General features: G+C 47.9%; 1 protein-coding gene across 1 annotated transcript in view; it reads right to left on the reverse strand.

Annotated features, from left to right (window-relative positions):
* Window positions 1-12,180, reverse strand: part of tpk2 (thiamin pyrophosphokinase 2) — a 29,768-nt gene that overhangs the window by 1,525 nt on the left and 16,063 nt on the right. Inside the window, exons 5-6 of the mRNA XM_041181437.1 lie at window positions 5,609-5,727; window positions 4,655-4,787 (exon numbers count right to left, since the gene is read on the reverse strand). Of these exons, the coding sequence (XP_041037371.1) occupies window positions 4,655-4,787; window positions 5,609-5,727 (252 nt within the window). The remainder of the gene's footprint in view (window positions 1-4,654; window positions 4,788-5,608; window positions 5,728-12,180) is intronic.

Here is a 12,180-nt window from a genome sequence, read left to right on the forward strand (position 1 = left end):
AACAGAGAGTAGGAATAAATGGGTCTTTTTTGGAACAGCAGGCAGCGACAAGCGGGGTACCGCAGGGATCAGTGCTCAGGCCCCAGCTACCTATAATATATATCAATAATTTGGATGAGGGAAACCCAATGTAATATTCCCAAGTTTGCTGACGACATGAAACTTGGTGGGGATGTCAGTGGTGAGGAGGGTGTTAAGAGGCTTCAAGACCAGTCAGGTTGAGTGAGTGGGCAAATACGTGGCAGATGCAGTATGACGTGGATAAGTGTGAAGTTATCCACTTTGGTGGGAAAAACAGAACGGCAGAGTGTTATTTAAATGGTGTTAGACTGGGAAATGTTGATGTACAAAGGGACCTGGGTGTCCTTGTACACCTGTCGCTGAAAGCAAGCATGCAGGTACAGCAAGCACTTAAAAAGGCAAATGGTATGTTGGCCTTCATTGTGAGAGGACTTGAGTACAGGAGCGAAGATGTCTTACTGCAGCTGTACAGGGCCTTGGTGTGACCACACCCGGAGTATTGTGTGCAGTTTTGGTCTCCTTACCTAAGTAAGGACACACTTACCATAGAGGGAGAGCAGCGAAGGTTCACCAGACTGATTCCTGGGATGGCAGGATTGTCGTACGAGGGGAGGTTGGGCCGACTAGGCCCTGTGTTCACTGGAGTTTAGGAGAACGAGAGGAGATCTGATTGAAATGTATTAAATTCTGACAGGGATGGACAGACCGGATGCAGGGATGATATTTCCTCTGGGCTGTGGGAGGGGGTCTAGAACAAGGGGTCACAGTCTCAGGATACGGGGTAGACCATTTAGGACTGAGATGAGGAGAAACCTCTTCACTCAGAGGGTGGAGAACCTGTGGGATTCTCTACCACAGAAGGTTGTGGAGGCCAAGCCGCTGAATAAATTTGAGAAGGAAATAGATTTCTGGACTGTGAAGGTATCAAGGGGTCTGGGGGGAGAGAGTGGGAGTACGGCGTTGATAGAGGATCAGCCATGATCATACTGAATGGCAGAGCAGGCTCGAAGGGCTGAATGACTGACTCCTGCTCCTATCTTCTATGTTTCAACCATTCACTGTGGGAGCGAGTCCCACCTTCTCCCCGCTCTCTGGGTAAAGACGTTTCTCCTGAATCCCCCCCTCGATTGGATTTATTAGTGACTGTCTTATATTGATGTCTCCCTAGTTCTGGTCTCCGCCCCACCCCCCACCCCAACACCTGTGGAAACATCTCCACGTTGACCCGACTGAAACCCCCTCCATCATTTTAAAGAGCTCGATCAGGTCACCCCCCCTCAGCCTTCTCTTTTCTAGAGAAAAGAGCCCCGGCCTATTCCCTCTTTCCTGATAGTTATAACCTCTCCCTACTCGTATCGTCCTTGTGAAATCTATTAGTTCACTTCTCCAGTGTCTCTATATCCTTTTTAGAATACGGAGACAGGAACTGTGTACAGTGCTCCGAGTGTGGTTTAACCAAGGGACTCGGAGACCGGAACTGTGCATGGTGCTCCGTGTGTGGTCTAACCGAGGGATACGGAGACTGGAACTGTGCACAGTGCTCCGAGTGTGGTCTAACCGAGGGATACGGAGACAGGAACTGTGCATAGTGCTCCGAGTGTGGTCTAACCGAGGGATATGGAGACAGGAACTGTGCATGGTGCTCCGAGTGTGGTCTAACCGAGGGATACGGAGACCGGAACTGTGCACAGTGCTCCGAGTGTGGTCTAACCCAGGGATACGGAGACCGGAACTGTGCACGGTGCTCCGAGTGTGGTCTAACCGAGGGATACGGAGACCGGAACTGTGCACGGTGCTCCGAGTGTGGTCTAACCGAGGGATACGGAGACCTGAACTGTGCACAGTGCTCCGAGTGCGGTCTAACCGAGGGATACGGAGACCGGAACTGTGCACGGTGCTCCGAGTGTGGTCTAACCGAGGGATACGGAGACCAGAACTGTGCGCTGTGCTCCGAGTGTGGTCTTACTGAGGGATACTGAGACCGGAACTGTGCGCTGTGCTCCGAGTGTGGTCTAACCGAGGGATACGGAGACCGGAACTGTGCACGGTGCTCCGAGTGTGGTCTAACCCAGGGATACGGAGACCGGAACTGTGCACGGTGCTGCATGGAGTAAAGATATCTTGTTAAAAAAATTTTTAAAATTTGTTTGTGAACTGTGGACGTTGCTGTCTGGGCCCAGCATTTATTGCCCTTGTTCAGAGGGCATTTTTTTTTTTAAGGAGTCGGCCACGTTGCTGTGAGGTCTGGAGTCACGTGTAAGGCCAGACCGGGTAAGGACAGCAGATTTCCCTCCCTAAAGGGGCATTAGTAACCCAGACGGGGTTTTTAGGACAATCGGCGATGGTTTCGTGACTTTTAATTCCGGATATTTATTGAGTTCAAATCGCACCATCTGCCGGGGTGGGATTCGAATGTGGGTCCCCAGGGCATCACCCTGGGTCTCTGGATAACAATACTACAATGCTACCAACTCCGCTGAATTGTGTGGAGCCTTGGCGAGACCGCACCTGGAGTAGTGTGGACAGTTTGGGTCCCCCTTTACCTAAGGGAGGATATTATTGCCGTAGAGGGAGTGCAGCGGAGGTTCCCCAGACGAATCCCTGGGATGGAGGGACTGTCCTGTGAGGGTAGATTGAGGAGACTGGGCCCGCGCTCTCTAGAGATTCGAAGAACGAGAGGGGATCTCACTGAAATTTATTCTCACTGGGCTCGACAGGGGAGATGCAGGGAGGATGTTTCCCCCGGCTGGAGGGGGTGAGTGGGGGGGTGGGGGGGGGAACAGTCTCAGAATAAGGGGCCGGCCATTTAGGAGCGAGATAGGGAGGAATCTCTTCACTCGGAGGGTTGGTGAATCTTAGGGATTCTCCACCCCCGAGGCCGTGGAGGTTCGGTCACCGAGTTACGTTCAAGACGGAGGTCGGTAGATTTCTAGTTATTAAAGATATCGAGGGATATGGCGGGGTGGGGGTGGGGGGGGGAGTGAGGGGAAAATGGTGTTGGGGTCGTAATCAGTCATCTAGTTGCACAGCGGATTAGTCTCGAGGGGCTGAATGGCCTGCTACCTGCTCCTATTTCTTACGAGGAGCGTTCGGGGCAGTGGGCGGGTAGTGTTTAGACAGTGATCGAGATCAGATTTCGGAGAGGAAGGTTGGGATTGCTACCTGGCGAAAGGTAATCTCATCTTCCACCCTCCTGCACCAGGTACCAGAGCGGGAGTTGTCGATCAATCGATCTGTCAGGTTTAGTTTTTTCATTCGTTCATGGGATGTGGGGGTCGCTGGCTGGGCCCAGCATTTATTGCCCATCCCTAATTGCCCCCTTGAGAAGGTGGGGGTGAGCCGCCTTCTTGAGCCGCTGCAGTCCCCGTGTGTTGTAGGTACACCCACCGTGCTGTTAGGGAGGGAGTTCCAGGATTGTGTCCGTGTGGTGTAGGTACACCCACCGTGCTGTTAGAGAGGGAGTTCCAGGATTGTGTCCGTGTGGTGTAGGTACACCCACCGCGCTGTTAGGGAGGGAGTTCCAGGATTGTGTCCGTGTGGTGTAGGTACACCCACCGCGCTGTTAGGGAGGGAGTTCCAGGATTGTGTCTGTGTGGTGTAGGTACACCCACCGCGCTGTTAGGGAGGGAGTTCCAGGATTGTGTCCCGTGTGGTGTAGGTACACCCACCGTGCTGTTAGGGAGGGAGTTCCAGGATTTTGACCCAGCGACAGTGAAGGAACGGCCGATATATTTCCAAGTCCAAGGGATGGTGTGTGTGGGGCTTGGAGGGGAACATGCAGGTGGTGGGTGTTCCCCATGTGTCTGCTGCCCTTGTCCTTCTAGATGGTAGAGGTGGTGGGTTTGGGCGGCGCTGTCGAAGGAGCCTTGGCGAGTTGCTACAGTGCATCTTGTAGATGGTACACACACACTGCTGCCTCTGTGCGTCGGTGGTGGAGGGAGTGAATGTTTGTGGATGGGGTGTCGATCAAGCGGGACTGCTTTGTCCTGGATGGTGTCGAGCTTCTTGAGTGTTGTGGGAGCTGCAATCATCCAGGCAAGTGGGGAGTGTCCCATCACACTCCTGACTTGTGCCTTGTAGATGGTGGACAGACTTTGGGGGGAGTCAGGAGGTGAGTTACTCGCTGCAGGATTCCCAGCCTCTGAGCTGCTCTTGTAACCACAGTGTTTATATGGCTGGGTCCAGTTCAGTTTCTGGTCAATGGTAACCCCCAGGATGTTGGTAGTGGGGGATTCAGTGATGGTAATGCCATTGAATGTCAAGGGGCGATGGTTAGATTCTCTCTTGAAGGAGATGGTCATTGCCTGATACTTGTGTGGTGTGAATGTTACTTGTTACTTGTCAGCCCAAGCCTGGATATTGTCCAGGTCTTGCTGCATCTGGACATGGACTGCTTCAGTATCTGAGGAGTCGCGAATGGTGCTGAACATTGTGCAATCATCAGCGAACATCCCCACTTCTGACCTTACGATGGGACTGTGCTATAAGTGGTCACTGTGACTGAAGATGACTTTAGGAGATGACTCTCAGACTTCACTCAGTTAGGGATTCGTAGACGAGACTTCTGAACTGGGGCTGGGGGTGTTGGGGGGTGGAGCTGAGGTGGGTGGTAACGCTCCGAGGGTGGGCTCACCTGCTCCAGAGGCCAGAGGTAGAATTCCAGCACCTCTCCATCGCCTACTCTCGGCACAAAGTCTGCAGGGACCTCCAGGTCGTAGACGAACTGACACTCCGGGAAGACGCCCCAGTCGTTCTCGTAGGTGTAGCTGTGGCGTGAGGAGAAAGGCTGCATGTCAAACACGTGGGGGGGAGGCGGAACGGCGATGCTGAGGGAGGGCGCGGGTCACTGACCCGGGGGAGGGGAGAAATATGGCTCACCGTCTCCCACAGGGTTTGTCTCGGTGAGGCACCAGCACGCGAGCTGCTAATTCCTGACCTGCGCTGCCCGCAGTGTTACAAGCTCGAGAGAGAGAGGGGGGCTGAATGGCCTCCTCCTGTTCCTGTGTAACAGGCTCGAGAGGGGCTGAATGGCCTCCTCCTGTTCCAGTGTACAGGCTCGAGAGAGGGGCTGAATGGCCTCCTCCTGTTCCTGTGTAACAGGCTCGAGAGGGGCTGAATGGCCTCCTCCTGTTCCCGTGTAACAGGCTCGAGCGAGGGGCTGAATGGCCTCCTCCTGTTCCTGTGTAACAGGCTCGAGAGGGGCTGAATGGCCTCCTCCTGTTCATGTGTAACAGGCTCGAGACAGCAGGGCTGAGTGGCCTCCTCCTGTTCCTGTGTACAGGCTCGAGAGAGGGGCTGAATGGCCTCCTCCTGTTCCTGTGTAACAGGCTCGAGAGGGGCTGAATGGCCTCCTCCTGTTCCCGTGTAACAGGCTCGAGCGAGGGGCTGAATGGCCTCCTCCTGTTCCTGTGTAACAGGCTCGAGAGGGGCTGAATGGCCTCCTCCTGTTCATGTGTAACAGGCTCGAGACAGCAGGGCTGAGTGGCCTGCACGCTTGGATGGGCAGGGGAGTGAAAAGTCCGTCATCCCAGACCTGGTGACCTGGTCTGAAGCAGATGGTGTGGGACTGGTTTTACCCGAGCGTTACCTGATTGTGCCGGTGGGTTTGGCTGTCCTGGCGATGGATTCGGGAATGCAGGCCTCCTCCTCACACTCTTTGATTAGTGTCTCCTTCACTCCGAGCCCGGCAGAGAGCCCTCCAGCAACCTGAGGCGAAAAGAGTGCCCCCAGAGGATTTAATCAGTATTACAGCAGAGAAAACTGCCCCCCCGAGGATTTAATCAGTATTACAACTGAGAAAACAGTGCCCCCAGAGCATTTAATCAGTATTACAGCAGAGAAAACAGCGCCCCCGGGGGATTTCATAAGTATTACAGCAGAGAAAACAGCGCCCCCCAGAGGATTTAATCAGCACTACAGCAGAGAAAACTGTGCCCCCAGAGGAATTAATCAGTATTACAGCAGAGAAAACAGTGCTACCCAGAGGATTTAATCAGTATTACAGCAGAGAAAACAGCACCCCCAAAGGATTTAATCAGTATTATAGAGGAAAATGCGCCCCCAGGGGATTTAATCTGTATTATAGAGAAAACAGCACCCCCAGAGGATTTAATCAGTATTATAGAGAAAACAGCGCCCGCAGGGGATTTAATCAGTATTATAGAGAAAACAGCATCCCCAGAGGATTTAATCAGTATTATAGAGAAAACAGCGCCCGCAGGGGATTTAATCAGTATTATAGAGAAAACAGTGCCCCCAGAGGATTTAATCAGTATTGCAGCTGAAAAAACAGCGCCCCCCCCCCCCCACCACCGGAAGGTTTAATCAGTATTACAGAGAAAACAGCGCCCCCAGAGGATTTAATCAGTATTACAGAAAAAAGCGCCCCCAGAGGATTTAATCAGCATTATAGCTGAGAAAACAGTGCCCCCAGAGGATTTAATCAGTATTACAGAAAAAAGCGTTCCCAGAGGATTCATCAGCATGATAGCTGAGAAAACAGCGCCCCCAGAGGAATTAATCAGCACTACAGCAGAGAAAACAGTGCCCCCCAGAGAATTTAATCAGTATTACAACTGAGAAAACAGTGCCCCCGGAGGATTTAATCAGTATTACAGCAGAGAATACAGTGCCCCCCCAGAGGATTTAATCAGTATTACAGCAGAGAAAACAGCACCCCCAAAGGATTTAATCAGTATTATAGAGGAAAATGCGCCCCCAGGGGACTTAATCAGTATTATAGAGAAAACAGCACCCCCAGAGGATTTAATCAGTATTATAGAGAAAACAGCGCCCGCAGGGGATTTAATCAGTATTATGGAGAAAACAGTGCCCCCAGAGGATTTAATCAGTATTGCAGCTGAAAAAACAGCGCCCCCCCCCCCCCCCCCCCACCACCGGAAGGTTTAATCAGTATTACAGAGAAAACAGCGCCCCCAGAGGATTTAATCAGTATTACAGAAAAAAGCGCCCCCAGAGGATTTAATCAGCATTATAGCTGAGAAAACAGTGCCCCCAGAGGATTTAATCAGTATTACAGAAAAAAGCGTTCCCAGAGGATTCATCAGCATGATAGCTGAGAAAGCAGCACCCCCAGAGGATTTGAGTAATACAGAGAAAACAGCGCCCCCAGAGGAATTAATCAGCACTACAGCAGAGAAAACAGTGTCCCCCAGAGGAATTAATCAGTATTACAGCAGAGAAAACAGCACCTCCCCCAGACGATTTAATTAGTATTACAGCAGAGAAAACAGTGCCCCCAGAGAATTTAATCAGTATTACAGCAGAGAAAACTGCCCCCAGAGAACTTAATCAGTATTACAGTAGAGAAAACAGCGCCCCCCCCCAGAGGATTTAATCAGTATTATAGAGAAAACAGCGCCCCCCCCCCCCCCCCGAGGATTTAATCAGTATTATAGAGAAAACAGCGCCCACCCCGGGGGTTTAATCAGTATTATAGAGAAAACAGCACCCCCAGAGGATTTAATCAGTATTATAGAGAAAACAGCGCCCACCCCGGGGGTTTAATCAGTATTATAGAGAAAACAACGCCCCCAGAGGATTTAATCAGTATTATGGAGAAAACAGTGCCCCCAGAGGATTTAATCAGTATTACAGAATAAAAAGCACAACCCCAGAGGATTTAATCAGTATCAGAGAAAAAACAGTGCCCCCAGAGGATTTAATGAGTATTATAGAGAAAACAGTGCCCTCAGAGGATTTAATCAGTATTACAGAATAAAAAGCACAACCCCAGAGGATTTAATCAGCATTACAAAGAAAACAGTGCCCCTAGAAGATTTAATCAGTATTAGAGGAAAGAGCGCACCCAGAGGATTTAATCAGTATTACAGGGAAAAAAGAGGATTTAATCAGCATTACAAAGAAAACAGCACCCCCCCCAGAGGATTTAATCAGTATTACAAAGAAAACATTGCCCCTAGAGGATTTTATCAGTATTAGAGGAAAGAACGCACCCAGAGGATATAATCAGTATTACAGAGAAAAAAGCGCCCCCAGAGGATTTAATCAGCATTACAAAGAAAACAGCGTGCCCCCCCCAGAGGATTTAATCAGTATTACAGAGAAAACAGCACCCCCAGAGGATTTAATCAGCATTACAGCTGAGAAAACAGTGCCCCCAAAGGATTTAATCAGCATTACAAAGAAAACAGCGCCCCCCCAGAGGATTTAATCAGTATTACAAAGAAAACATTGCCCCTAGAGGATTTTATCAGTATTAGAGGAAAGAACGCAACCAGAGGATTTAATCAGTATTACAGAGAAAAAAGAACCCCAAGAGGATTTAATAAGCATTACAGCTGAGAAAAGTGCCCCCAGAGGATTTAATCAGCATTACAGCTGAGAAAACAGTGCCCCAAGAGAATTTAATCAGTATTACAAAGAAAACAGCGCCACCAGAAGATTTAATCAGTATTAGAGGAAAGAGCGTCCCCGGAGGATTTAATCAGTATTATAGAGAAAACAACACCCCCAGAGGATTTAATCAGTATTGCAGCTGAGAAAACAGCACCACCAGACGATTTAATCAGTATTATAGAGAAAACAGCGCCCCCAGAGGATTTAATGTGTATTACAAAGAAAACAGCCCCCCCAGAGGATTTAATCAATATTACAGAGAGAAAAGCACCCCCAGAGGATTTAATCAGTATTACGAAGAAAACAGCAACACCAGAGGATTTAATCGGTATTAGAAGAAACAGCGCCCCCACAGGATTTAATCAGTATTATAGAGAAAACAGCGCCCCCAGAGGATTTAATAAGCATTAAAAAGAAAACAGCCCCGCCAGAAGATTTAATCAATATTACAGAGAAAACAGCACTCCCAGAGGATTTAATCAGTATTAGAGGAAACAGCGCCCCCAGAGGAGTTAATCAGTATTACAGAGAAAACAGAGCCCGCAGGGGATTTAATCAGTATTAGAGAAAACAGCACCCCCAGAGGATTTAATCAGTATTATCGAGTATTAGAGGAAACAGCGCCACCAGAGGATTTAATCAGTATTAGAGAAAACAGCATCCCCAGAGGATTTAATCAGTATTATAGAGAAAACAGCGCCCCCAAAGGATTTAATGAGCATTACAAAGAAAACAGCCCCCCCAGAAGATTTAATCAATACTACAGAGAAAACAGCACCCCCAGAGGATTTATTAAGTATTACGAAGAAAACAGCGCCACCAGAGGATTTAATCAGTATTACAGAGAAGACAGTCTTCCAGAGGATTTAATCAGTATTAGAGGAAACAGCGCCACCAGAGGATTTAATCAGTATTAGAGAAAACAGCACCCCCAGAGGATTTAATCAGTATTATAGAGAAAACAGTGCCCCCAGGGGATTTAATCAGTATTGCAGCTGAGAAATCAGCACCCCTAGAGGATTTATTAAGTATTACGAGGAAAACAGCGCCACCAGAGGATTTAATCAGTATTACAGAGAAGACAGTGCTCCAGAGGATTTAATCAGTATTAGAGGAAACAGCGCCACCAGAGGATTTAATCAGTATTATAGAGAAAACAGCACCCCCAGGGGATTTAATCAGTCTTATAGAGAAAACAGCGCCCGCAAGGGATCTAATCAGTGTTACAGAGAAAACAGCGTCCCCTTCCAGGGGATTTAATCAGTATTATAGAGAAAACAGCGCCCGCAAGGGATTTAATCAGTGTTACAGAGAAAACAGCGTCCCCTTCCAGGGGATTTAATCAGTATTACAGAGGAAACATTGCCCCCAGGGGATTTAATCAGTATTATAGAGGAAACAGCACCCCCCCAGGGGACTTAATCAGTATTATAGAGAAAATAGCGCCCCCAGAGGATTTAATCAGTATTATAGAGAAAACAGCGCCCCCCAGAGGATTTAATCAGTATTATAGAGAAAACAGCCCCCCCAGAGGATTTAATCAGTATTATAGAGAAAACAGCGCCCCCAGGGGATTTAATCAGTATTATAGAGAAAACAGCGTCACCAGAAGATTTAATCAGTATTACAGAGAAAACAGCGCCCCCCCCAGAGCATTTATTCAGTATTATAGAGAAAACAGTGCCCCCAGAGGATTTAATCAGTATTATAGAGGAAACAGCGCCCCCAGAGGATTTAATCAGTATTATAGAGGAAACAGCGCCCCCCCCCCCCCCCCCCCCCCCCCCCCAGGGGATTTAATCAGTATTACAGAGAAAACAGCACCCCCAGAGGATTTAATCAGTATTGCAGCTGAGAAAACAGCGCCCCCTGAGGATTTAATCAGTATTACAGAGAAAACAGTGTTCCTAGAGGATTTAATCAGTATTACACCTGAGAAAACAGCACCCGCAGAGGATTTAATCAATATTAGAGGAAACAGCATCCCCAGAGGATTTAATCAGTATTACAGAGAAAACAGTGTTCCTAGAGGATTTAATCAGTATTACACCTGAGAAAACAGCACCCGCAGAGGATTTAATCAATATTAGAGGAAACAGCATCCCCAGAGGATTTAATCAGTATTACAGAGAAAACAGCATCCCCAGAGGATTTAATCAGTATTAGAGGAAACAGCGCCCCCAGAGGATTTAATCAGTATTATGAAGAAAACAGCGCCACCAGAAGATTTAATCAATATTACAGAGAAAACAGCACCCCCAGAGGATTTAATCAGTATTACGGAGTAGACAGTGCTCCAGAGGATTTAATCAGTATTAGAGGAAACAGCACCACCAGAGGATTTAATCAGTATTATAGAGAAAAAAGCACCCCCAGGGGATTTAATCAGTCTTACAGAGAAAACAGCGCCCCCTTCCAGGGGATTTAATCAGTATTACAGAGAAAACAGTGCCCCCAGAGGATTTAATCAGTATTACGGAGAAGACAGTGCTCCAGAGGATTTAATCAGTATTAGAGGAAACAGCACCACCAGAGGATTTAATCAGTATTATAGAGAAAAAAGCACCCCCAGGGGATTTAATCAGTCTTACAGAAAAAACAGCGCCCCCTTCCAGGGGATTTAATCAGTATTACAGAGAAAACAGCGCCCCCAGAGGATTTAATCAGTATTATAGAGAAAACAGTGCCCCCAGAGGATTTAATCAGTATTATAGAGGAAACAGCGCCCCCCCGCAGGGGATTTAATCAGTATTACAGAGAAAGCAGCGCCCCCCCTTTCCGGGTATTTAATCAGTATTACAGAGAAAACAGCACCCCCAGAGGATTTAATCAGTATTGCAGCTGAGAAAACAGCGCCCCCTGAGGATTTAATCAGTATTACAGAGAAAACAGTGTTCCTAGAGGATTTAATCAGTATTACACCTGAGAAAACAGCACCCGCAGAGGATTTAATCAATATTAGAGGAAACAGCATCCCCAGAGGATTTAATCAGTATTACAGAGAAAACAGCATCCCCAGAGGATTTAATTAGTATTAGAGGAAACAGCGCCCCCAGGGGATTTAATCAGTATTATGAAGAAAACAGCGCCACCAGAAGATTTAATCAATATTACAGAGAAAACAGCACCCCCAGTGGATTTAATCAGTATTACGGAGTAGACAGTGCTCCAGAGGATTTAATCAGTATTAGAGGAAACAGCACCACCAGAGGATTTAATCAGTATTATAGAGAAAAAAGCACCCCCAGGGGATTTAATCAGTCTTACAGAGAAAACAGCGCCCCCTTCCAGGGGATTTAATCAGTATTACAGAGAAAACAGTGCCCCCAGGGGATTTAATAACTATTGCAGAAAAAACAGCACTCCCAGAGGATTTAATCAGTATTATCGAGTATTAGAGGGAACAGCACCACCAGAGGATTTAATCAGTATTAGAGAAAACAGCACCCCCAGAGGATTTAATCAGTATTATAGAGAAAACAGCACTCCCAGAGGATTTAATCAGTATTAGAGGAAAGAGCGCCCCCAGAGGAGTTAATCAGTATTACAGAGAAAACAGCACTCCCAGAGGATTTTATCAGTATTAGAGGAAGGAGCGCCCCCAGAGGAGTTAATCAGTATTATAGAGAAAACAGCACTCCCAGAGGATTTAATCAGTATTATCGAGTATTAGAGGAAACAGCGCCACCAGAGGATTTAATCAGTATTAGAGAAAACAGCACCCCCAGAGGATTTAATCAGTATTATAGAAAAAACAGCGCCCCCAGAGGATTTAATGAG

The sequence above is a fragment of the Carcharodon carcharias genome (genome assembly GCF_017639515.1).
Source record: "Carcharodon carcharias isolate sCarCar2 chromosome 35 unlocalized genomic scaffold, sCarCar2.pri SUPER_35_unloc_4, whole genome shotgun sequence".
NCBI classification, from domain to species: domain Eukaryota; kingdom Metazoa; phylum Chordata; class Chondrichthyes; order Lamniformes; family Lamnidae; genus Carcharodon; species Carcharodon carcharias.